The sequence below is a fragment of the Ovis canadensis genome, chromosome 17 (genome assembly GCF_042477335.2).
Source record: "Ovis canadensis isolate MfBH-ARS-UI-01 breed Bighorn chromosome 17, ARS-UI_OviCan_v2, whole genome shotgun sequence".
NCBI lineage: Eukaryota > Metazoa > Chordata > Mammalia > Artiodactyla > Bovidae > Ovis > Ovis canadensis.
This window is the reverse complement of record NC_091261.1, coordinates 61,770,853-61,795,746: the sequence shown is the minus strand read 5'-3', so window position 1 is coordinate 61,795,746 and position 24,894 is coordinate 61,770,853. Positions and strand designations below refer to the sequence as shown.

General features: G+C 57.0%; 1 protein-coding gene across 33 annotated transcripts in view; it reads right to left on the bottom strand.

The window, feature by feature from the left end:
* NCOR2 (nuclear receptor corepressor 2) overlaps positions 1–24,894 on the bottom strand; it is a 236,371-nt gene that overhangs the window by 45,122 nt on the left and 166,355 nt on the right. For 28 of the 33 annotated variants that reach the window (XM_069557629.1, XM_069557621.1, XM_069557643.1 and 25 more), the window contains 3 exons: positions 12,982–13,124; positions 4,539–4,686; positions 59–109 (listed from right to left, as the gene is read on the bottom strand). In XM_069557629.1, coding sequence (XP_069413730.1) covers positions 59–109; positions 4,539–4,686; positions 12,982–13,124 — 342 coding nt within the window. The remainder of the gene's footprint in view (positions 1–58; positions 110–4,538; positions 4,687–12,981; positions 13,125–24,894) is intronic. The other 5 variants (XM_069557639.1, XM_069557645.1, XM_069557651.1 and 2 more) reach the window with 1 other exon arrangement.

The window sequence follows — 24,894 nt, the reverse complement described above, 5'->3', positions numbered from 1 at the left end:
CCACCCTGGCCTGGCCCTACCCCCACCCCACCCCAAGGCCAGCTGGCCACATTCGTACCTGGGCCACTGCATTCCCCTCTGGGGACCTCGTTCCCAGAGGCGTGTAAGGCTGGAAGGAAGTGAGAGAAGGGTTAGAAGCGAGGTGACATGAGCAGCAGGTGGGGAGGGAGAAGGATTTGGGGCCAGGCAGGCAGGGAGGACCTACAACCTGGTCCCGAAAGCCTGCAGCCCAGAACACTCCTGGGTGTCCTTGGACAAGTCACTGGCCTTCTCTGGTTCCCGGCTCCAGGCTCCTAGGGGTGGGGTGCTGGCCTCAGAGAGGGGCAGGGCTGGAGGGAGAGGCCTTTGGGGCTGCCTGGCCCTGTCTCACCCCTCAGATGCAGAGCCAGGCCAGCAGGGGCTGCCAGTGCCCTACAAAAACACTTCTTTCAGCCTTTACTGCCCCCAGACTCCCACCTCTCCTGTCTCTTGCCTCCCTTCAAGGCCCAGAGCAAAGGCTACTCCTCCCAGAAATGACCATCCCAACAACAGCAACACAGGCTTGCTCTGTTGGTGTTGGGCTCTGGGCAAAGTGCTTCACACACACAACTCACTCTCAATAACCTCTAAGTTAGAGACGATCATCACCACTCTGCTTTGCAGATGAGGAAACAGAGAGGTTGAGTCACTTGTCCCAGGCCACACTGCATGGGGGCAGGAGACGGTTGACCCCAACATCCTGTATCCCTCACCATGGGGTTCCTGACCCAATCTTCTGACTTCGGCAATGTCACTCCCTCTTTTCACATTGTCAGACCACAGGACGAAGGGGGCCAGCACTGAGGTCCTCTGGACAAATGGCTCAGCCCCAGAGCCTGTGTGTTCATCTACAAAATGAGTGGTTTACGCCTGGCTCTCTCCCTTACTCAGCAGCTTATCTCTGTCAGGGATTCTCAGGCATAAGCGTGCCTGAGGGTCGTGAAGACTCAGATGGCTGGGCCTACTCCTAAAACATTTCTCACTCAGTCGGTAAAGGCGGGGCCCAAGAATCAGTATTTCTGACAAGTTTAAATCTTGGTCCCCGAACAGGCCAACTGGCTTCCTTGGATAACTTTCCTGTGTCTCAGAGTCCTTGTTTATTAAATGGGGTGATGACAGTACCTGTTAGGCTGTTGTGATGATTAAAGGGAATAATTCAAGGCTGATGCTCTTTATTACAAGCACAGTCTTTACTGGAGAAACTACAGGGTCAAATGGATCGTTCCCCCTTCCCCTGGACTCATCTCCAGCCTGGATACAAGGCCCTTGCTGCCTACCCTCTGGAGGGGTCTGTGGTGCTGTTGGGATATTCTAGATGGTTCCACTGGAGAGACCTCAGGCCCTAACCCGGGACCTACCTCTCCTCCCCTATCCTGGTCACAAGGGACAGGTTTACACAGCAAATGCCAGTCGGATTGGCAGATTCCAAGTCTACCAGCTACGTGACACCTTATGTGAGTAATTCTCCTTTCCCTCCCCACATGAGGCCTCGGTTTCCTCATCTGTAAGATGGGGCTGTCACCTGGTGCCTTTGGGCAGAATCTTCTTAACTGCCTCCCGTGATGTGCTCCAGGCCGCCAGGTGGTCACAGAAGCCCTGGGTCACCAGCCAAGAATGCCCATCTCCCATCTTTGATAGGGAGTGTGAACCATCAGGGGACAGGGAACTCACTACCTCAAAATTCTCTAACTGGGCAGCATCTGTTCTGCTTTTAATGCTGAGCCAAAGTCTGGCTTCCTTTAACTTTCCCACCAAGCCTGCATCCTGCCCACACACAGCCAGGAAGATATTTAAAGAGGAGAGTGGGTTCCTGCTCCCCAGGTTCCCTTTTCCTGGTTACAAACCCAGGACTCAGAATTCAATGACCTGAGGGATTTGGAGCCTTCCATCAGAAACTGGTCAGGCCTCTAGCCAACCTGGCCTGGAGAGACCCAGCGCTGGTGAGGAGGCCAGACTCAGCACCCCAGGTCACCCCCAAAGTAAGACCACAACAACCAAATGGGCCGATTCTTCCTTTTCAACCTGGAAGTAGGATTCGGGCTGGTGAATGCCCTGCAGCCTGGCATAACTTGGATTTATTTGCATGTCTTGCTTACAGAGCCAGGGGTGATTTACACCTTCCTTGCAAATGCTGGCAGAAGTTTGGGAGTTTAAATGCAGGGGCAGGCAGATAGGAGCGACAGGAGGGAAACCTGGGCAGGAGACGGGACGGGAGGAGAGGAGGGTCCCTTCACTAAGAACCTGAGGCCCCGCTGGGGAGTTCTGGCTGGCAGGATGGTAGGAGAAGCAGACACATTTAGTGAAGCGGGGGGCGGGGGCCTTCAGAGGTGTTGTGTGTGGGGGTCTTCAGGGTTGTCATGCCTTGAGGGACTGATGTAGAGCAAGTAAAAGGGAGGGGACTGGGGGCCAAAGGCAGAGTAATCAGTGACCAGGGATGCAAGCCTGCCCTTGGGCAGCCTCGTGTGACTTCCACATCTATAAATGCTATTTGCATAGTGGAGCCGGGTGTTACATGGGGGCCAGGCTCCAAAGCTGAGTGACCATCTTGTGCAGTTGAAATTCTTTTGAGAAGTGGGCAGAACTGAGAGCAAAATTTAAATATTAATTCTCACTCTCTCTTTAGCAGCCCCTCACCAGGTGGCAGAATTCATCTAAGATCCAGGCCGACGACGCAACTCTGGGGTGCCTGGTGCAACTGCCCCCAGCCTCAGTGCCCCAGGCAGAAAGCTGGGGGCTGTGCAGTTTATCATTCAAATTCGGACACTTGGGAGCAAAGTGAAGCATAATTACATAACTTTTGAATACTTATCGACCAGCGGTATTCGTTCTGCTTACATTGGTCAAGTTGAAAAATATTGGTCGCTCAGTCGTGTCCTGACTCTCTGCAACCCCATGGACTGTAGCCCACCAGACACCTCTGTCCATGGGATTCTCCAGGCAAGAATACTGGAGTACAAAATAATGGTTCAGGTCAGAAAACTATTTTTATGGACTTCTCTGGCGGTCCAGTGGTTAAGACTCCACACTTCTACTGCAAGGGGCACAAGTTTGATTCCTGGTTGAAGAGCTAAGATCCCACATGCTGTGTAGTGTGGTCAAAAAAAAAAACTATTTTCAAAAGTAAACAATTTTTTCCCCTAAAATGTGACACCAGATATGCTGGCAAGATAATAGGTGTCACCAGAACTGGATATGTCCTGGATGCGTAGGGTCACCAAGCACAAGACTGAACTCACAGGGGGCAGGAGGACAGAATGAATAAGTGTCCTGCGAGTGCAGAGAGGCTGATTACCATGATTATTGTTGCCACTGTCACCACCACCGTCACCATCACCATCATGATCACCACCATCGCCACCATCACCACCACCACCACCATCACCATCATGATCACCATCACCACCACCGTCACCATCACCATCGTGATCACCACCATCACCACCATCACCATTGTCACCACCACCACCACCGTCACGATCACCACCATAACCACCACCGTCACCACCACCACCACCACCATCACAATCACCACCATCACCACCACCGTCACCATCACCACCATCGTAATCATGATCATCGCCATCACCATCGTCACCATCACCACCGTCACCATCACCACCACCACCACCATCACCATCATGATCACCATCATCACTACCGTCACCATCACCATCGTGATCACCACCATCACCACCATCACCATTGTCACCATCACCACCACCGTCACGATCACCACCATCACCACCACCGTCACCACCACCACCACCGTAATCATCATGATCATCACCATCACCACCACCGTCACCGTCACCACCACCACCATCACAATCACCACCATCACCACCATCGTCACCATCACCACCATCGTAATCATGATCATCGCCATCACCATCGTCACCATCACCACCACCGTCACCATCACCACCACCACCACCATCACCATCATGATCACCATCATCACTACCGTCACCATCACCATCGTGATCACCACCATCACCACCATCACCATCGTCACCACCACCACCACCGCCATGATCACCACCATAACCACCACCGTCACCACCACCACCATCGTAATCATCATGATCATCACCATCACCACCACCGTCACCATCACCACCACCACCATCACAATCACCACCATCACCACCATCGTCACCATCACCACCATCGTAATCATGATCATCGCCATCACCATCGTCACCATCACCACCACCGTCACCATCACCACCACCACCACCATCACCATCATGATCACCATCATCACTACCGTCACCATCACCATCGTGATCACCACCATCACCACCATCACCATCGTCACCATCACCACCACCGTCACGATCACCACCATCACCACCATCGTCACCATCACCACCATCGTAATCATCATGATCGTCACCACCACCACCATCACCATCACCACCATGATGATCGGCCTCTCCCCTTGGGGCAGTCCAGGCCCCTTCTCAGCAGGACCCAGGCATTTCTGGAAGAGGCCAGCTCCCACGGCCCACCCTCACCTTCCGCCTCCTCCGCCATCTCCTCTTCATTTCCGCTCACGCCCGACGCCTCCATCTCCTCGTCCTCCACTACGGGTGGGAAGGCGGCCTCCTCACTGGCAGCGGCCGGGGCTTTCTTCTTCTTCCTCCGTGCATTCCTCTCCTTCTCCTAGGGCACAGGGATAGTGGCAGGTCAGGGCCAGCACCAGGGCCAGGACCTGGGCTGCCAGTCCGGGGGCTCCCGGAGCCAGAAGCCTGCCATAGCTGCCAGGGACAGTGATCCCGGCCACTGTCCCAAGGGCGCTCTTCCCCGCTCGCACTCCAGCTCCACAGCCAGACATGCCAATGGCTATTTTTACCCAGAGCTTCATTCTTCCATCGTGTCCCAGGTACACCAGGGTGCAGCGTGGCCTAGGGGCTACCCCAACATCCTTCCAGAACGGGTGAGGAAGGGCTGCCTCTGCCTGGAGGGCCCCCCCGGATTGCTCCAGCCCTGCTGGCTGTCCGAGCCAAAGCGATGACCACACCCCCTGGAGGGTACACTGCCAGGCGGTGCAGTCAGTGCACTGGAGAGAATGAATGAATGATGTGTCCCCGTGTGGCACCACCTGCCCCCAGGCTAGCTTGGGTGGCGTGTCATTTATAGCACGCCAGGGGACAAGAAAGCACAAAGAATGATGTAGACAGGGTCTCTGCCCCTCCACAGGCCGGCTAGTCAGGGAGACAATGATCAACACGTCAATTAAAAAGAAGGCTCAGAGGTGGAAGCACGGCAGCCCATGGGGACAGACAGGGCGGGGCGAGACTGCAGCGGGGTGGGGCTCAGGAAAGACTTCTCGGAAGAGGTGACATCTGAGCTGAGTCCTGAGAAGAAGCTGGCCAGACAAGGCTCTGGATGAGAGTGGCCCAGGTGGAAGGAACTGCAAGTACGGAGGCTGGAGGTGGAGCCAGCTGGGTGGTTCGAGGAACAGAAAGAAGGCCCTCGGTTGGCAGTCTTTCACTTCCCTCCACACCTCCCCCCCGCCACCGCCCCCGTCTGGTCCCCAGAAGCCCTGCTCCCCACTCTGGGAGCCAGGGGCCCACCCCCAGCCTTGGCACAACTCCTCCTTGACGGCTCCTGTCTTTGCACCTCACTGTGCCAGGTGCCCCAGGAGGATGTCTCTTTACCCCCAGGCTGAGCCAGGCAGAGGTTCAGAAAGTGTTTGTTGATTGACTTACTGAGTGACTGAATAGGCAGCATCGAGGCCTGAACACACAGTTGGCAGAGTGAGGGCACGTGGGGAAGCAGCGTGTGCTGGGGATCCGAAGTGACCAGGGACTCCCAGGGGGGTGGACTGGCCCCTAAGAGGGGACCCACCCGAATATTGCCAGTGTGATGGGAGGGGTCACAGCCTGAACCCTTTGGGTTCCCAAGGAAGGAGATGGAACCTAAATGCTCCTAGACGTGTCAACAGCTCCCAGCAAAGCCCCTTACCCTGGGATGACTAGGTTCCTCCCAGAATAAATGTCCCTGGTGGCTCAGAGGTTAAAGCATCTGCCTCCAATGTGGGAGACCTGGGTTCGATCCCTGGGTCGGGAAGATCCCCTGGAGAAGGAAATGGTAACCCACTCCAGTATTCTTGCCTGGAGAATCCCATGGACAGAGGACCCCGGCAGGCTACAGTCTACGGGGTTGCAAAGACTTGGACACGACTGAGCCACTTTACTTTCACTTTCACTTTGAACCCTAGAATGGGATCTTACTTAGAAATGAGCTCTTTGCAGATGTAATTAGGTGAGACGAGGTCTTATTAGGTGAGAAGAAGAAGAAGGTTGCTCAGTTGTATCCGACTCTTTGCAACCCCATGGACTATACAGTCCATGGAATTCTCCAGGCCAGAATACTGGAGTGGGTAGCCATTTCTTTCTCCAGGAGATCTTCCCAACCCAGGGATCAAACCCAGGTCTCCTGCATTGCAGCCGGGTTCTTTACCAACTGAACTATTAGGGAAGCCCACCTGCGCTATGAGGGAGGACCCTAAATCCAATATGACTGGTGTCCTTAGAAGAAGAGGGAATCTCGAACACAGAGGCACCCAGAGCCACCAGCCGAGGAATGTTCGGGACTGTGGGCCGGCCCCAGAAGCTGGGAGAGCAGGGTGGGGGGCCTCCCCTGGAGCCTTTGGAAGGAGCAGGACGCTGCCGACACCTTGATTTCAGACTTCTAGCCTCTAGGATTGCAAGAGAGCAAGTTTCCGTACCAGTTTGTGGTAAGCTATTACAGGGAAAAGGGCACTAGTGCACCTCCCCTCTGCCAGTTTCCCGGCCCCATGCAGCTCAACTCACTCTCGGACAAATGCTCCATCACCTCCAGGTGCCAGCAGGCCCTGCCCAGCCTGGCCGCTTACCATGCAGGGCCTTGAGCAGGCCTCAGGGGTCCCCAAGCTCCAGCCCCTGCCCAGGAGTCAGATCACTTCCTGTCCTGTCTCCTTCCTGAGCAAACGGGGCTCCTTGGAGTACAGCCGCTCAGAGTATAGGGAGGAAGAGGAAAAAGTCCATTTGCCCGTTAGTCACGGTTTCCGTCACCAGCACTCGGCCAGGGCTGCAGCCCCACCCTGCCGAATGTCCACCGGGCCCCTGGGCACGCCCGGCTCCACCGCCATCCGCCCGCCTCCAGGGGCTGGTGCAGCCCAGCCCCAAATCCCGAGCTTCTCTCGGGAGGGTCCCCCAGCTAGAGCTTGCGAGGACACGAGAAAGTTCTGTGGCATGTGGGTTCTGTGGGTGCAGCTGAGGGTTCCCGCTTCTTCCCCAATCTATTTTTAGCAGATGGGGACCCACTTGCGTGTTTGGGGCTGGGTGAGGGAGAGCGATCAGCTGCCCGGGGGGCAGGGTCAGGGATAACACTAGGAGCTTCACAGGGAACAGGGGCTTCCTGTGGGCCAGGTGGGGAGGCACTCCCTGGGGAAACTGAGGTCCCTTGGACCCGCAGCCCAGGCCACGTTGTCCCAAGCGAGGTGAGGATGATGTCAAGACCGGGATCTCCCCAACACCGGGTCTCAGGGGTTGGTGGACTTCGTGTCCCGGCAACCATACCAAATTCTTCTACACGTGGCCCCAAACCCCAGAACTGAGAGTTGTGTATGGAACAGGAGATGCTGGCGATACTAGTGTTAGTGATCACAGCTGATGTTTATTAAGCACCTACTATGCGTCAAGCCTTCCCTACGTACAAATTTCCTGTATCTGCACATCTACTCTGCAAGTCAGAGAATTCTGCTCCCTGCTTTAAACTCTCCAGCCATTCCCGAGAACCCACAATATAAAAACTCAAGTCCTCCCCACTCCATACAGTCTAGTGTGATTTAGGTCTAGACCCCACTCAGCTCTCTAACTGGTTTACCTTCCAGGTCTTCTACAAACACTGCCCTTCTTATGCAGATGTGCTCACAATGCCCTGGCCACAGGACCTTTGCACTGGTCATTCATCTGGCTGAACATCCTTCTCTCAGACACCCACAATGCCTGCCTCCATCAGGGTTTCACTCGTACATCACTTCCCCAGAGAGGTCTTCCCTGATTACTCTGTCAAAATGAGCTAATCTCACTCCCCATCAATCACTTTCTACTACTATCCCTCATCATACCATCTTCAGACCACAATCAGAAATTATCTGTGTGTTAATGTTAATTTGTCTCTCCAGCTAGAACTAACTTCTCGAGGGCTGGCACCTTTGTTCTCAGCTGAATTCCCAGCACACCTAGACCACAGCCTGGTGCAGAATAGGCACTCTGTAACTACTTCTTCAGATGCATGAAACTGATAGACAAAGACACTAGCTCAGAGAGGCAAAGACACCTGCCCAAGATCACACAGCTTATGGGGTCAAGAAGCCCAGACTTCACGGCAGGTCAGGTTCAAGTACTTCCCTGCCTGACCATCTCTCTCTCTTCAGGCCTGTGCAGCTTCAGATGGAAGAGGCAACAGAGGAAAACAAGGCGGGGGATGGGTTGAGACAGACAGAGACGGAGAGACACGGAAGCTGAGCCCCAGGGCCTGGATTCACAGATGGGAGGAAAGGGTAACCTTTGGCCATTAGCAGGGGGAGGGAAAACCTCGGAGAAGTCACCAGTGCCAGATGTTACATAACTCTGGGACGTGCTCCGCCTGCCCACCCGACCCTGCTTCCTGCTGACGTTGTCGGTGGCCACACTCAGGCCAGATCTGGCGCAAGGCAGGAGGGGACACCCCCTGACCCCCTGCTTCCCCCACTGCTTCCTCCGTTGGCAGAGGGTGACATGTCTTCCTGAGCTCCAGACAGGGCCTGGCCGGCAGCCAGAGGTGGCTGCCCCTGCTTCAGGAATCATAAGGACCTGTCTCCCTCCCGGGATTTGGAGGGTGTGGGGCAGCATCTTGTGAGGCCTGCCTGCATTCTCCAGTGACAGGAAACTCACTCCTGCACCCCGGGTGGCCACTGTCAGGATGGATGGACCCAAGGCTGATGGGTCCCCAGATCCCTCAGTGCACTTTCTCCGCAGGCTTCGATGTAAGTCCACTCCTTCGCAGTCAGCAGGGAAGGAGAGCCAACTCCACTCTTCCAAACAGCCCTTTCTCATCCGTCTGCTGGCCTCAGAACATGGCCTGCTGGCCCCCACCTTCTGGGCCATTGCTTCCCACCAAGACCACCTCTGCTGAGTTCCGTGGGAGTCCTGGAACACAGGGAGGGGTCCAGAAAGGGAGGCCAGGGGCGTCTATAGATGTGAGTTCAAACCCTCTCTGTGGCCTCACCAGGCCGCTCTCCCATCTGACCTCAGCATCTCCACCTGAGGATGGGGTCAATGGTGATGACCTCAGGGGTCTGGGGAGGGGCCCAAGATGGTGCTCAGGGTCCCCCTGCTGCTCACACCCCCTCCTCCTCCTCAGCCCACCAGTGATGCTGCCTGTCCTCCAGCAAGTTCAGGGTCAGAGAACAAGGAGGACGATTGTCTCTATCAACTTTGGCTGTGCTTTGCTGGGACCCACACAATCTACCTCAAGCCCAGCCCCCGCTGGGTGGCCTCTCAGCTCACAAACCTTTGATGGTTCCCACTGTCCATTAAAGAAAGACTCAGCTCCTCAGCCCAGCAGGAAATCCCACCACATGTATATGGATGGCACCTGCCATTTCTTCCCTGGCACATAGTAGGTACTCAGTAAAGCCGTGCTGAGTGTGCAGTGGGGGTCCAATACTTATTAAGCACTGATCAAGGACCACGCATGGCCCTTTACAAGTAGGAAAGCCTCTGCAGCTCACAGCAACCCCATGATGGGGGCCGGTCTTACCTCCTTTAAAGTGAGGCTGAGTGCCACGGGCACCACCAGTCAGGAGGCAGCAGAACTCTGTGTGCCCTTTACCCAGGGCCCCACTCTGTACCATCTGGCTAGACTGCCTCTTTGGATGAGTGAATGAATGAATGAACCAATCGATTAATGAACCAATTCCTCAGGCAATCCAGGAGTGGACATACTCTATACCCAATGAACAACCAAAAGAGATGCGACACCCCACCTCTCAGTGCACTTTTCTCCGCAGCCTTCAGTGTAAGTCCACTCCTTCACAGTCAGCAGGGAAGGAGTGCATTTACACTGTCCGGTCATCCAAGACACCAGGCACCAGGTGGCCACGGGCAATTCACTACTGAACCCGCCAACACTGCCGCCGCCACGTGGCTCTCAGTGAGGGACGCTCACAACGTGCCAGGAACACTTCTAAGCACCCCACACCCATTTCACTCAAACCGTTCCCACAGCAGCCCTTTGAGGTGGACATGTATGTGCTCAGTCGTGCCTGACTCTTTGTGACCCCATGGACTACAGCCTGCCAGGCTCCTCTGTCCATGGGGATTCTCCAGGCAAGAATACTGGTCCCCATCCAGGGATTGAACTCATGTCTCTTGTGTCTCCTGCACTAGCAGGTAGATTCTTTACCAACTACGCCACCTGGAAAGCCCACCTTGAGGTGGGAATTATCCCCATTTCATAAGTGGGGAAACTAAGGCCCAGAGAAGACAAACCACTCACCCAAGGTTGCATAGCTAGAAAGCATCAGAATCTGCATTTGAATCTGGGTGTCTGGGGCAAGTCCCTACCATGACTGTTCCTGTAGATATTATTCAAGAGAGCACCTCAAACACCCCTGAGAAGAAAAGGGGGAGGCAGTGGCTTTAAAATAAAAATGATGCTGGTACTACTACTAGTAGTTAGGGCAGCCTGAGTTCTAGGAGTAAGGGTTGTCATTATCATTTACAGATGAGGAAACTGAGGCTCGTGGGGTGAAGCCACTACCCAAGGTCACAGGTGCCAATTCATGAAGCCAGGGCTTGATTTCACTTTCTCCCAGAGGACGAGCCACACCACCTATCCAGCTAGTAGCTCTGGTTCCCCAACCCACGCTCTCAAATTCTGGGGTCTTGGGGGTGCAGCAGGGCCATGCCCCAGTGAAACCTGGAAAGTGAGGCCGTGGGCCAGCAGGCTCTGAGAGGAGACTCCTGTAACCCAATAGCCTGGGGAAAGCACGCTGGTGTGTGGGCACTGGGCTGGGCTGAGCAGGGAATGGGAGGGGGAGGGGAGAGGCAGGGAGGACTGACAGGTCAGAGGGAGAAGGGGAGGAAGCAGGAAGAAGACATTTCTGTCCCTGGGGGCTGTCAGGGCCAGCCCCTGCCCCTGGTGTGTACAGGTGACCTGCCACCTGCCTCCAGCCACCACCGCCACCTTGTGCTACGGGATCTTAGCCAGCGTTGTGTTACAGACCAGGTGCCCCTCAGCCCTCACCATCTTCCTCCCTGCAGAAACCAGAGTACTGGAAAATCTAGAAGACCAGCAGAGCGCCTTGTGTTTGAGCGAGCCCTGCCTGAAGCTTGAGGAGGAACAGAGGAGCACCGGGAAACAACTGCAGAGGAAGCAGGGGAGGGGCAGGGGGCACAGCCTGACCGGACACAGTGGGGACGGGGTGCAGGCAGAGGCCTGACCCAATGAAGCCTGCAGGTGGGCCTCAGCCCTGACCACAGGGCCATGCAATAGCATCCTCCTCCAACCAAGAATACTCAGGGGGCTGGGGAGTGGGTGGGCTAAGTCGTTCAGTCACGTCAGACTCTTTGCGACCCCATGGACTGTGGCCAGGCTCCCCTGTCCGTGGGATTCTCCAGGCAAGAATACTAGGGTGGGCTGCAATTTCCTCCTCCAGGGGATCTTCGTGACCCAAAGATTGAACCCATGTCTCTTATGTCTCCTGCATTGGCAGGCAGGTCCTTTACCAACTGCACCACCTGGGAAGCTCAGGGGCTGGGGAGTGATGTCCTCAAATTTAGCACAGCACTCCAGCAGCATTCAAAGAGGGAGATTTTGCTCCCTGATCCACCTGCCATGCTGTGTGACCCCAGTAGCCTGCTTGCCCTCTCTGGACCACGGTGGGCTGCATGAGGAGCAATTCAACCCCCACCTCCGACAGGCTGCACATACTTCAAACCCAGCAGAAGCCGCCCGATCGTGGGGAACTGGGGGGTGGAGAGCTGTGTGTGCCCCTCCTGTGCCCTCACATCTGCAAGGAACTATGCAGCCCGCCGAACAAGAGGCATGAGTCCTCAGGTCACGTAGCTGTGGGTTCACCCCCAAGTCAGCTGTTTACGAGCCTGGCTGAGTCTCAGTTTCCCCAGATCTGAAATGATGACCGTGCTTGACATGTCACAAGTGTGCCCAAAAAGGGAAGAGAGAGCAATGGAGGGAGGGAGAGAGAGAGGAGGAAGAGAGGGAGGCAGAGAGAGAGAGGGAAAAGAAAAGGGAAAAAAAAAAAAAGAGAGAAGAAAAGATGCCGCCCCCAAATGGCCCTGTAACAGCTTCCCAGTAACAGCTGCGGAGGAAGTGTGCAGACCATTCATAAGAGCAGTGAGGCAAGCCCGCCCCTTCTGTGCTCCTGGGGGAGGGGGAGGTCTGAGCTGCTTCTCCAGTCCCCTGGAGGACAGGGCTCAGCCGGCTGCTCCTCGGGGTGGCCCTGAGACTGTGAGTTCAAATGGGGGTAGGGGGTGATGCTGACTTAGGGTTCATCTGCCCCGGGTCTTCATTCCAATGTGCTGACAGCCCCAAGTCCCTGGTGAGTCAGTGCCCTGACCCACCACGCTCCTTCCTTCCTCCCTGCCCGGAGCTCAAGGCCCTCAGAGGGGTCTGACCGGGGAGTGCTAGTGAGAAGGGGGCGGGGGTGTGGTGGTGGAGCCGGGGAGGCGGGAGGGTGGGCCTGTCCATCGAAGTACCCAGGAGGGATGCTGACGGCATGGAATCAATCCCAGCAGCATTCCAGGGGGACCACTGAGCAAGAAACGGGAGGGGCTGAATCCTGAGCAAGACCTGGTGTTAAGACTCCTCCCTGCCCAGGGCTCTGAGGCTGCAGTGACCACACGGGACCACGGTGTGACCCCAGCAGGGGAGGAAGGGAGAGGAGGTTGGTGGGGGACTCACCATCTTCAGCTTGTGCTGCTGTAGAATCTCATCCAGGTTCTGCCTCTTCTTGTAGTTGAAGTAGAAGTTCTTACACTGGGACACCGTCTTGGAGCCCACCATCCGGGCGATGGCCGACCAGTTCCGGCCGTGTTCCAGGAGACCTATAGGAGGAGGACGGCACGTGAGGGGTGTCAGGGGGCTGGAAGGGCAGAGAGGGCCTGTGTCTGTGGCATGGAGAGCAGAGCCCCGGGCCAAAAACAGCCCTGATCCCGGGCCTCAGGCTCACTGCACCAGTCCAGGGTTTCTGGAAAGAGACACACACGGGGATTGGGCTGGTGGGGGAGGGTACAAGAAGGAGGGGACTGGGCCCTCTGAGAGAGGCCTGGGCTCCAGGAACTGGAAGGGCAGGTGGGAACAGCCAGGGTGCACCCCCGCTGAGGTCACCATCAAGGGTTCTGGGGCTGAGGTCAGGGGCACAGATCCCGCCCGGGGCCCCACCTCTCCTCCTCCCCTGCTGGTCGTGACCCGGCACTGACACTCGCTCGCAGCTGCAGACGAGGAGGCCTCGGGAGACAGGGCTGTTTTCCGGCCGCACCGGGCCAGGGAAAGGAAGGACCGTGTGAGCAGGGGTGGGAGGGTGGAGTTCGGGTGGGGGCGAATCGGGCCAGGAGCCTCCGTGCCCAGGTTAACCGGGGCAACCCCAAGCTCCCCTGGGACACCTAAAGGCCCACCCTGGACTCGTGCCCCACCAGGTTCGTTCAGGATCTGGGGTGGACTTGCCTCCACAAATCACAGCCACCCTCATCTCCATGAGCTTCTCACACAGACTCACAGACTTCTGATGTGGGGAGAAACCCCTAGGAATTGGCAGGCGCCACCCCAGACTCACCTAGGGCAGAGAAAGCTCCCTCCATGCCCACAGACTCGGGCCAGAGCTGCACCTCCAGCCCCTATTCCATTTTCAACACCGTAAATGCCAGGCTCAGCAGAAATGCAGTCCCTCCCGACGCACCCCCCACCCGCCTCCAGCCGGCCCTGAGTCTCGGCCCATCAGCCCACCGTGCTCCCAATACATGGGCTCGCCTCACATCAGCCGGTACCTCTATGTTTTTATCTCATATCCCCTGGTGAGCAGCACGCCTTGTGCGCCCAGGTCAGCCCAAGCAGGTAGGGCCTGCCCCCCTCCTGACAGCTGCAGGAGGGGCTGAGGGGAGGTTCCAGCCTCCAGGGGCTGCGGGGCAGGACTGGGCCCCCAGAGGGCAGCAGGAACGAAGCCTGAGTCACGTTGCTGGGAACAGAGCGGCCTCTGAGCCCCAGAGCTAGACTCCTAACGACTAGTGCAAGATTTCCCATAACGAAGTTTGAGGTCGTTTTCCTTGAATCAAATCAAGCTGCAAGCCAGGAGGGCTATATTTTGCAGGGGTGGGAGCCTGAGGGGCTGACATTCTGCCTGTCGGTATTTTCTGTCTTTCATTCATCCATCCATCCATCCCTCCCTCCATCTACCCATTCATCCAAACATGTGCCGGCGGCTTGCTACATACAAGGCTCACACAGAAATAAAACAGCATCAAAAACAACATCAACAAACCACCGTGTCACATGGCCGAGCAACCTGGAGTTTGCAAAGCCCTTCAAAGACTTGGTTCCCTCTTATCCTTGCTGTCGAGGCCACGGCTGTTTTCACATCCCCTGGACAGGAGGGAAACCGATGCTCCGGAGATCAGAGCAACTCGCAAGCTCACGGGGTGGGCCACGGGGCCGAGTGGACATGGGGTCCAGGGCTGTCCGCTCTCCCGCCTATAGGCCCAGTGGGGTGGGGGAGGGGGTGCTGGACTGACAGGCCACCTGCTCCCCTGTGGAGGCCACCAGGCCACGTGGCTCCACGGCCGCTGCTCAGGGTTCCTCAAGGACAGGCACGGGGCGGGGGGTTGGGGGGGGGGGTGGGTTGGCGGGGGGAGTCAGGGTGTGGGATCAAGTGTAACCCAGCCCCCTGACCTTTCCCTCCGCCTGCGCCAGCAGCAGCTGCCACTTCCAGAGAACCTGGCCGAGGACGACGGGGACGCGTTTATTTATATTTCCCCAACCGGGGCCAAGAGAGCCCAGGCAAACACGTTGGGCCGGAACCCCGGGAGGGAGAGGGCGGGTCTCCCATCTGGGCCTGCTGGGGGGGTAAGTATGTGGGGGGTAGGGAGGGGCGGTGGACAAGGACTCAGGGGGTGGCTGGACCCCAGGGAGGTTGACATTTACAAACTGGACACATAAATAAGGAGATGGCATGGAGTTGGCTGAGAGGCTGAGGTTCTAATTAACTCCACTCGTGGCAGCAGCAGGGGCTTGGGGGGCGGGTGGGGGGGTGTCGCCCAGCCCTGCCTGAACGCTGCCTGGGAAGGACCGCTGGACTGAGCCACCCTGAAGCCCTGCCCGGACTTGCTGTGTGTGGTCCCCGCCGTTCGCTCTGTTGTCTGGGCCTCAGTTTCTTTAAGTGCTGTGCAAAGAGCTGGGGTGAGTGTCCTAATATTACCGGCCAGGACACCTGGGGTGGGGGTGGATGGGTATGGGCTGTCTTCTGGTTCTGAGAACCCAGACCAAGGGTGCTGGGCACAGGGATATGCCCTGTAGACCTCACCATGCTTCGGGGACAACCTGAACCTGATGAGGCGTAAAGCCCCCCACCCCTTGACCTGGAGAGAGCACCTCTGAGCACACTGTTCAGGCCCCCTCCCGGATCCGCCTCAACATAGACCTCCTTCCCAGGGAGCCCCCACCCAACAGCCAGAGAGGCTGGGAAGGGGCCCTAGAAGAAAGTGAGGTGGGACCCCACGGTAAAGAAACCCCGAGTACCCCCCCCCAGCCTGAGGTCCTTGTCACCCCTGGGGTCCCCGTCACCGTGTCCCAAGAGCCCCCCCAATCCCCAGTCCCCTCCCCGGAGCCACTCACTCACATCCTCTCATCTGCGTCTCCCCCTCGGCCAAGTTTTCCGGAAACATACGGCTTGGAGGATGCTCCAGGGATCGGAGCTGGGAGCAGCGGGCTGGGAGGCGGGAGGCTGGGCGGCCGTGGTGCCGGCTCCGCAAGGCTTCTGGCTGGCGTCTGCTGGCGGCTCAGCTCAGCCTCACATCCTTCTCGTCCAACGGCGGCGCGAGGGAGGAGGGAGGGAGGAGGGGAGGAGGGAGGAGGGAGGGGTCGGGCGGTGGGAGGGGCCGGGCGATGGAGGGCGGCAGGCGGAGGGTGGCTCCGGGGAGGGCGGGGAAGCAGCTCTGTGCTGCGCGCGCCGGCCCGCCGGCCCGCCCGCCTGTGGTGGCCCAGGGCTCCTCCGGCAGCGCTGCCACCCCTGAGCCGTAACCACCCCCCGCCCCCCGCAGCTGCGGGCATGCGAGGTGCCCTTCGCCTGATGGGGGAGGGCGGCGGGAAGTTGTCGGCTGTGTGCTCGGTGCCCCGTGCCAGGCGTCACCAGGGAGCACCGCGTCCGCGCCTCCTCTGGGCACCGACGTGCCCAGCGTGGGCGCTCAGCCCCCGGACCCCTGACGCCGCCACTGGGCAGAAACCAAAGACCCCACCCCCACCTCCACCCCGACCCCCACCGCCTGTCCGGCAGCCTCGCCGCGGCGCGCAAGGACTCGGCCGATCTTCCTGCTGCCTGACCCAGCGAGACGCGTCAGGGCTGAATGTGACCTCCAGACGGAGGCTCCCGGGAGCGGGCGGGCGGGGGAGCGTGGCAGAAGCCCAGGTTCAGAAGGGGGCGGGCCAACTTGGCACTGGCCTCCCCCTCCCTCTCTCCCCATCCGTGGCGGTGGCGGCGTCAGCAGCGGTAAGAACAGATGAGGGTTCAGAAAAACAGAGCTTCTCCACCCCGGCAAGCAGCCGGGGAGCAAACAGCTTCTTCCGCCGTCATTCCCCTGTGCGCTGGTTCCACCTGTGGTCTGCCCCCCTTCCCGCCTGACTGCTGCCAGGGTGGCCTGGCCCATCGTGGGGGACTCTAGAAGTCTGGATGGGCTGGAAGGGGGCGGTGGGTGGGCAGGGCTAGGTTCGCCTTCTAGGAGAAAGCTTAGAATCTGAGGGGATTCTTCCAAATGCAAGTGAGACCTCCAACCCCTGAGGATGGGAGGGGGAGGGTCTGGAGTCCTTAGGGAGCTCTCTGCTCCCCGAGGGTCTTGGGGCCATGGCTACTTTTTTCTTCCCTCTCTGAGACGCCCAGGTCAGCCTGTGCCCCATAAAAAACACCTGCTACAGATGCCCCAGGCAGCTAGCTCCCAGGGAGTTGAAAGTTAACTGAGTTGAACTTTGGAGCAAGATCCAGGTCACAAACGATTTCTTCAACTCCCAGGTCATTGACCTGCTCATCCCTTCTGCCTTCAAGCCTCTCCATCCTGCCCATGAAACCCAAGGAACAACAGCCCACCCCTGTCCCACCGCCTTGCCCCCAGTCTTCGCCGTGAGCCCTGGGTCTCACCCCCAGGGAGGACAACAGAGCCCAACCATGCTGGGGAGCCGGACATCCCACCTGAGTCCCACGATCCTTTCTCTGCAAGGGAGGCCCAAGGGGGCTTCTAAGGATGCCAATCCAATCGGGTCACTCCTCTGCTTCAGATTTGCCAGTGATGACCCAATGCTCTTGGAATAACACCCAAAGGCCTTGGTGTGGTGCGTGAGGCCCCGCAGACTCGCCCCGCCCCCCTTGTCCAACCCGATTCCTACCCCTCTCCTTGCTCCAGCCACCCACCAGGACCTTTCCTGCCCAGCCCCTAGGTGTGCCCCAGGACATCCGTACTCACTGTCCCTGCTGCCTGCGTGGCTTTTTCACAGACCTCCTTCTGCCTTCCTTCACTTCTCAGCTTCAAGGGACAGCTCCTCAGAGAAGCCTGCTGTGACCACTCTTTCCAAAGCTCTCCTCCCGGCCACCCTGCCGTTACGGGGTTTTGGTATCTCCAGAGCGCTGATCGCTGCTCCCTGAAATTAGCTCCTTGGCTCCGCTGCTCACTGAGGGCAGTGTCTCTGCACCCACAACTGCTAGGTGGGCAGGAGGCACCCGGCAAATGAATAAAGCTCCAGATACCTTAGGCATGTGGGTTTGGGGGCTCACTGGGCATCCCCCAGGCACCTCTGCTACCTTGCTGGGGCCCCCAGCTTCAAAGAGAGTAGTGGGCTGAGCGTTTATCCCCATGGGGGGTCCTGAACCTTCCCCAGAAGAGAAGGGAGGGAGTGCCCCCCTCTCACACCAGGGGCCCGCCCTCACGCACTCTGTGCCCCCAGACAGCAGATTCTGCCAACATCCCCTGTGGTTTGGATTCCCCGACCTCACTTCTAATTTCTAAGGAAGGAGTTTCGTTCTGAAGCTTGGGGAATCAGAACTAGGAAGTGAAATTGACCAAGACAGGAAGCCAAGCCAGGAGGTCTGAGTCACGGAGCACAGAAAGAGGCGAAGGAGCAGGGGGTGATGGTGAGGGGGGGTTCCCTGTAAGGGGGCTTGGCCTGGCCGCCCTGGCTGCCCTGGCTACCCTCAGCAGGGAGCTTCTCATACACTGTCTGGGGGCCTGAGACGAACTGTTCTCACGGGAGCAGTGTCTAAGCCCCCATCAACTCAAGTACACAGGCCCCCAGAAAGACCTTGTCCCTGTCGTGACCCTCCCCAAGGTGCTACCATCTCAGGGTCCCCACTGCAGGCAGCTCTCATCTCTGGGGTCTGCAAACCTGCACCAATTACACCCCCCAACCCCACCATGGGCAAGTTCTGATAGCCTGAGGGTGGAGGAATCTTTCCAGCACCCTCGGGCAGTACCACACTGCCATCCATCTGTGTCCTGGGAATTTCACAGCTGCAGTCCCCCCCCCCCCCAAAACTCGCATCCCTCCCCCCGGGAGACACTTGTTTCCCACCACCCCAGCCAGCCCCAGCCAGCCCTGAAGTTTTTTCTATTCCCTCCGTGAAGCAGAACAGGCCACTTGCAAGAAGGACGTGTCTACAGCCCTCCCACCAACCACCTCTTTCCAAGAGAAACTCTGGTTTGCAAAACAAGATTTTCTGCCTAAAACACTATCAAAAGAGCGGGGGAAAAGAAAAGAAAGAAAGAAAAACCAGCCGATTTAGTCCTGAGTCATGCCACTTCCTTATTTCGGAAACTCCAAGCCCTGGGCGGGTTTGACTTGGACTCAGCACAGGGTTGGCGACCTTGCTGGAAACCTACAGTGTATCTGAGCTTCCAACACACCTCCCGCCAGTCCCCGAGGGGATTCGGCTAGACAACTTCACACCTGAACTTGGACTTACCTTTCTACTCTTTTCAAAGTAAGCCTCAGTGCCTACATCAGCCTCAGCTTCAGCTATTATATCTGCACATCTTAGGGACAATGTGATCTCCCAACACATGATCAAAGACATTAAGATGAAAAAAATATCACCTGTGTGCAACCTGGCATCCTACCATTTTGGGAAATTATGCGTTCAATGTCAAGTTTTCCAATAGAGCACAGCCAACTGGTAAATTCTGGGGCCAAGCAACTCCAGGTTATTTGCTGTACAAGCCCCAGCTCATCACTTGGCCCCTTGGGCCTCAGTTTTCCCATCTGCAAAGCAGAAGGTGTGTCTGTGTGCATGTGTGAGTGTGTCCTCAAATATGGAGAGGCTGCCTTGAGGGTCCCTTGGAGGATTAAGTAAGATCATTCATGCAAAATTCAGGGACCAGTCAGCACCGGCCACATGCTAACAGGGATTGTCATTACTGTGTAACCTGCCTTGGGTCTCTTTCTCTGAGGAAGCACCAACTTGAATGCCCATGTGTGGATTTTGCTCCTGGAATTTCGAGTGGGCTGGGAGATGCTTGACTTTACTTTCAAGGCTGCTGACAAGCAACAAGAGAAGGGTCAGGAGCTTACCCTGATATCTGGCTGGGTCCCCCAAGTTCAGGCAGAAACCTCAACTCTCTCCTCCTTCTGAACACCAGAAGAATCCAGGTTTGGGGAACAGTGCACCCAAGATGAAGTTCAGCTCCACCTGGAGGTGGTGACAGCTCCCCACTGATGCCAGCCCTAGGATGCTGCAGTCTCTCTTCTAATGATCTTCGAGGTCACCCCACCCCGTTCATCAACTGTCCTCAGTCCCCACTCAGCATGCTGGTCCTGTTTCCTGCTGACCCTCACTTACTCAGAAGTGACCCAGCATCCCGAACCCAGGTGCATCCATCAGCTGCCAACCCTGTGCGCTGACCGTGGTGTCACGCTGCCCACTGTAAGCCCCAGCGAGCATGTGCATGGCCGTCCAGGCCAAGCACACCCACCGTTGCTCTCCCATGGTCCCTGCAGGAAGGACGGCAGGAGGCTTTGATGACAGACGTGTGGAAGTGGAGGCCTGAGCTCCCAGGCTGGGGACTCGCACCTCCCCTCCCCAAGCCCTGACTCTTCATCCGTAAAAACTAATTAAACCAGCCAGTGTGCACAGCAAGCACTTTGGAGGTACAAAGCAATTAGTGGTTTCTCCCTCACTCCCCATGAAAGGAGGCGAGTCCTGTGGGCAGAGTGGGCCTGGAGTTACTGGGGGAAGAGCTCTGGGACCCACCTGGGCTCCACCCAGGCTGATGGGCTTGGCTTGGGGCCACCAGGGCCTGGTCTCTGCAGGGCCCTCCCCTGGGCCCAGGCACCTTGCCCTCACCCTCCTCACCAGGCAGGCCACTTGAGGCCAGGGAGGGGCTGGCAGTGCAGAGCTGGGCCAGTGCCTATTTCTGGTCTTGGGAATGGTGTGCCCGAGGCCTTCCCCAACCCCCTCCACAGCTGGCGCCCTGTCCACCCGAGAAGGGGGCTGGGGACCAGGAGGGGGTGCCAGCCGAGCTCAGGGCCTCCCACTTAGCTGGGTCAAGACTGCAAGCCAGGCCAGGCTGACCTTTCCCAGGGGAACCAGAGCTTCACATCCCAGCCCAGTGCCTGCCCAGCATGGCGCTGGGCCCGGGGGCAGGCGGCCAGCTCCCCGGGGCTGCCCTGCGCTTGCTGGGTCCCCACCTGGTGTGAGCCCCAGGGCAGGCAGCCCTGACTCCATGTACAAAGGAAGGGCAGATGCTCACCAGCTACCTGGAACCCTGCAGCTCTCCTGTCCCTGGGCCACGGCTCCCCACATTATGACCTCCCCTGCTCTAGAGCAACCACCGAACTCCTGCCCACAGCTGGTCGGGCCGGCAAGGGTGGGATGGGGGCAGCCTCCCAATGGCTTCTCCATCCCTTGCCTCTCTTTCCCTTGCTCTCTGGATTTTTTTGGTTGTTTTTATTTAACTTTTGGCCACACCCTGCAGCAGGTGGGATCTTAGTTCCCTGACCAGGGATCGAACCTGTACTCCTTGAACTGGAAAGTGGAGTCTTAACCACTGGACCATCAGCAAAGTCCTGCTTGCTGGGTTTTAACAGCCTGTTGCTTGACTTCATTGCCCTTGCCCTAGGGCCTTGGCACATGCTATTCCTTTACTGGGATGCGCTCCCCCCACTTCATCATCAGATTAATAGTAGCCAGGCCCATGGACTCATTTATTGAAACCTCACACCAGCCCCATTCTGTAACTAGGGTGCCTGGGTTTGAATTCCAGCTATACCAATTAACAGCTGTGTGACCTTGGGCAGGTCACTTAACTTCTCTGGGTCTCAGTTTTATCATTTTGGATAAAGAAACAAGAAATAGCACCTGCCTCATAAGGTTGGTGGGGATGAAGTGATTTAACACACAGATCACCTTTAGCAGTACCTGCTACCAGGAAGTACTGACAAATACTTAATAGTATTACTTATTATCCTGTGCTTTGGGTGTCAGCCCCAGGGCCCTTTCCCAGTGCCATGAAACCACCTCCAAATGTCATCTTATATCACCAACCCCCTTCCCTGCACAGCAGGGAAGGGGCCGAAGCCCCCAGAAGTGCACGTACTGTTCAGCGTCACCCACAAGGGACAGAGCCAGGACTCAAATGCAGAGTCTGTGTGCTGAACTGCAGGCCTGCCACTTCTGAGAACCTACTGTATACCAAGGACTGCACAAATAAGGCTCAGTGATGGCATCCCTGTCTCATTTTGGAGGACAAGGGAAAACGAGGCTAAGGCAGGGATGGGCCAGGTCAGGGTCACAAGGCTAAGGGGCTGGTTATCGTTCCAAATGGTTGACGGCGAACTCAGCGTGTCTAAGTCACCACCCTCCTAAGCGTTTCTGCTTTCTTTTAGCAAATCCCCACAAAGGGGCTTCCCTGGTGGCTCAGTGGTAAAGAATCTGTCAATGCAGGAGACGTGAGTTTGATCTCTGATAGCAGAAACTCTCACGTGGTTGCGGAGCAGCTAAGCCCAAGGACTGCAACCGCTGAGCCCTTGTGCCACAACTACTGAAGCCTGCACACTTAGACCCTATGTTCCACAGCAAAAGAAGCCACCGCAGTGAGAAGCCTGGGCACCACAGTTAGAGAGTGGCCCCTGCTTGCCACAACTAGAGAAAAGCCCATGCAGCAAATAAGACCCAGTACAGCCAGAAATAAAATAAATAATTTTTTTTTAAAAAGTAGTCGTACTGGATTAGTGTCCCCCGCCCCTCGCCAATTTCATGTCCACCCACCTGTAACCTGCAAATGTGACCTTATTTGGAAAAAGTCTTTATAGATGCGATCAAGTTGAGATGAGGTCATGCTGGATTAGGGTGGGTCCTTATAAGAAGAGGAAAATCTGGACAGAGACATGCAGAGGGAAGGCAGCCATGGAAGATGGAGGCAGGGATTGGAATGTCTACAAGCTGAGGAACGCCGACGACTGCCAGCAACAGCAGAGGCTGGAAGAGAAGAGGCAGGATCCTCCCCCAGGGCCCTCGGAGGGAGCCCAGCCCTGCCGACACCTTGACTTCGGACTCATGGCCTCCAGAACTGTGAGAGAACACGTCTCTTGTTTTTAAGCCACCTAAGTTTGTGCTTTGTTACGGCAGCCCCAGGAAACTAATACAATGGGTGAACCTTGAGTGTCCATTGTACAGATGAGGAAACCAAGGCACGGAGAAGTTGATGGGTTTGCCTGATATCACAGAGCTAAAAGATCCCGAGGCTGAGGTCCAGTGTCTCTCTGGGGATGATGGACCGTCTGCAGATTATCCTACAAGGCCTGGCTACTGGAAGCCCCCCAGGATGCTTGGAGCAGGCTCAGTGGTCCCAAGACCTCGGGGACACCTGGATGCTCACTTCCTGGGTCCCCGAGGGAAGGACCAGAGCTGGCTCATCTCTGATACCCTTGCCCTGCACAGGGCAAAGCACTGGGCTGATGTGGGTGATGGGCAGGAGGTGGATGTCATCTGCCTCGGACACAACGGGGTTTGTGGTACTTTCCTGGGTTTCTAAGAGCTGGGGGCCTTGGAACTGCCCCCTCCCTCACATCCCCGCTGGAGTCCTGGGGGCTGCCAGTACCTGCCTCTCCGCCCCGACCCCCTCCTGCCGCCTGGAACACGCTGCCTTTAGCAGCCACCCTGAGCGGTAATTGTGCAGATTGCTGTAATTCACAGAGGACGAGCGCACTGGTGCTCGTCACATTAACACAAATGTCACTGAGCAGGGCCTCGGCATGCACCGTCCCCCGGTGGGGGGGGGGGGGGACGCACGCACCACTGTCTCTGTGGGCTGGGACTCAGGGTGAGATCACTGCCGTCCCTGAGGACCCAACCTTCAGACGGTGGGGCGCACTCCCGGCTCAGCCGATGAGTCATCCCCAGCCGTCCTCCCAGCCCCTGGGTCTGCCCTTCCCAAAGGGAGAGAGAGGGCTTCGCAGCCAACTCCCTGTTCCTGGGCAACAGGAGGGGAGCCAGGGATGGGGTTGCCATGACGACAGAAAACGCAACACAGGCTGGCGGCTCTGAGATGTGCACATGGAGCCCCTCACGGCTCTGGTGGTGGTGGAGGGGTCCCCTGGGGCAATATCACTGCCAATGGCTGAGATCTCAGAGTCTGACATGTGGTTTAAAAAAAAACATGTGATTCTACACAAATGTTCACAGCAACACTAGGCACAAGAGCTCATAGGTGGAAACAACCCAAGCATCCATTAACCAGCGGACAAATGGATAAACAGAATGTGGCATGTCCATACAGAGGACTACAACTCAGTCATAAAAAGGGATGAAGTGCTGACACAGGCTAGGACACGGATGAACCTCGACAGCTGGATGCTGAGAGGAAGAACTCAGATACAAAAGGGCATTCATTGTACAACTCAATTCATGGAAAAGTCCCAAACAGGCAAATCCACAGTGACAGAAAGTGGACTGGTGGACGCTGGAGGTTGGCAGGGCTTGGGGGGGGGGAGTGGCTGATAACAGGCATGGGGTTCCCGTATGGGGTGATAAAAAGTTCTAGAGTAATGGTCGCACCATACTGGGAATGTACTTAATGCCACTGAATCGTACACGTTAAGATGGTTAAAACGGTAGATCTGATGTTATGTGTGTTTCACCAAAATTAAAGGCAGGGGAGAAAAATCACTCACTTTTCAAATAAAGTCTTTGTTACGCCACACGGTGAAATCCATACCAGAAACCACAGAATAAACGCGGAAGACAGAGGAAAGGATGACATGGCCCCCTTGGGGGGCTGACAGCACCCGCGGTGCCCTGGCAGCTAGGGAGCTTGCCCACAGGCCCCCTGAGATGCTGAAAGTAGGCCCTCCCCACGACAGGAAGCATGACTGCTCCTCCTCCTACCCACGATGCCGAGGGCCAGCTGGGCCCGTCCTCCTGCTCCGCCTCACCTGAGGGCTGGGAGCTTGGAGGAGGGAGGTCCGGAGCCTCCAAGGAGGGGAGGGGTCGGGTCCCAGGTGGAGGGCCTGACCAAGTCTGGTCAGTTTCTCTTTCTTTCAATTTTTACTGGACTAAATAAAGTCCCTTACAGGAGTTTCCTTCGTGGCTCAGTTGGTCAAGAATCCGCCTGCAATGCAGGAGACCCAGGT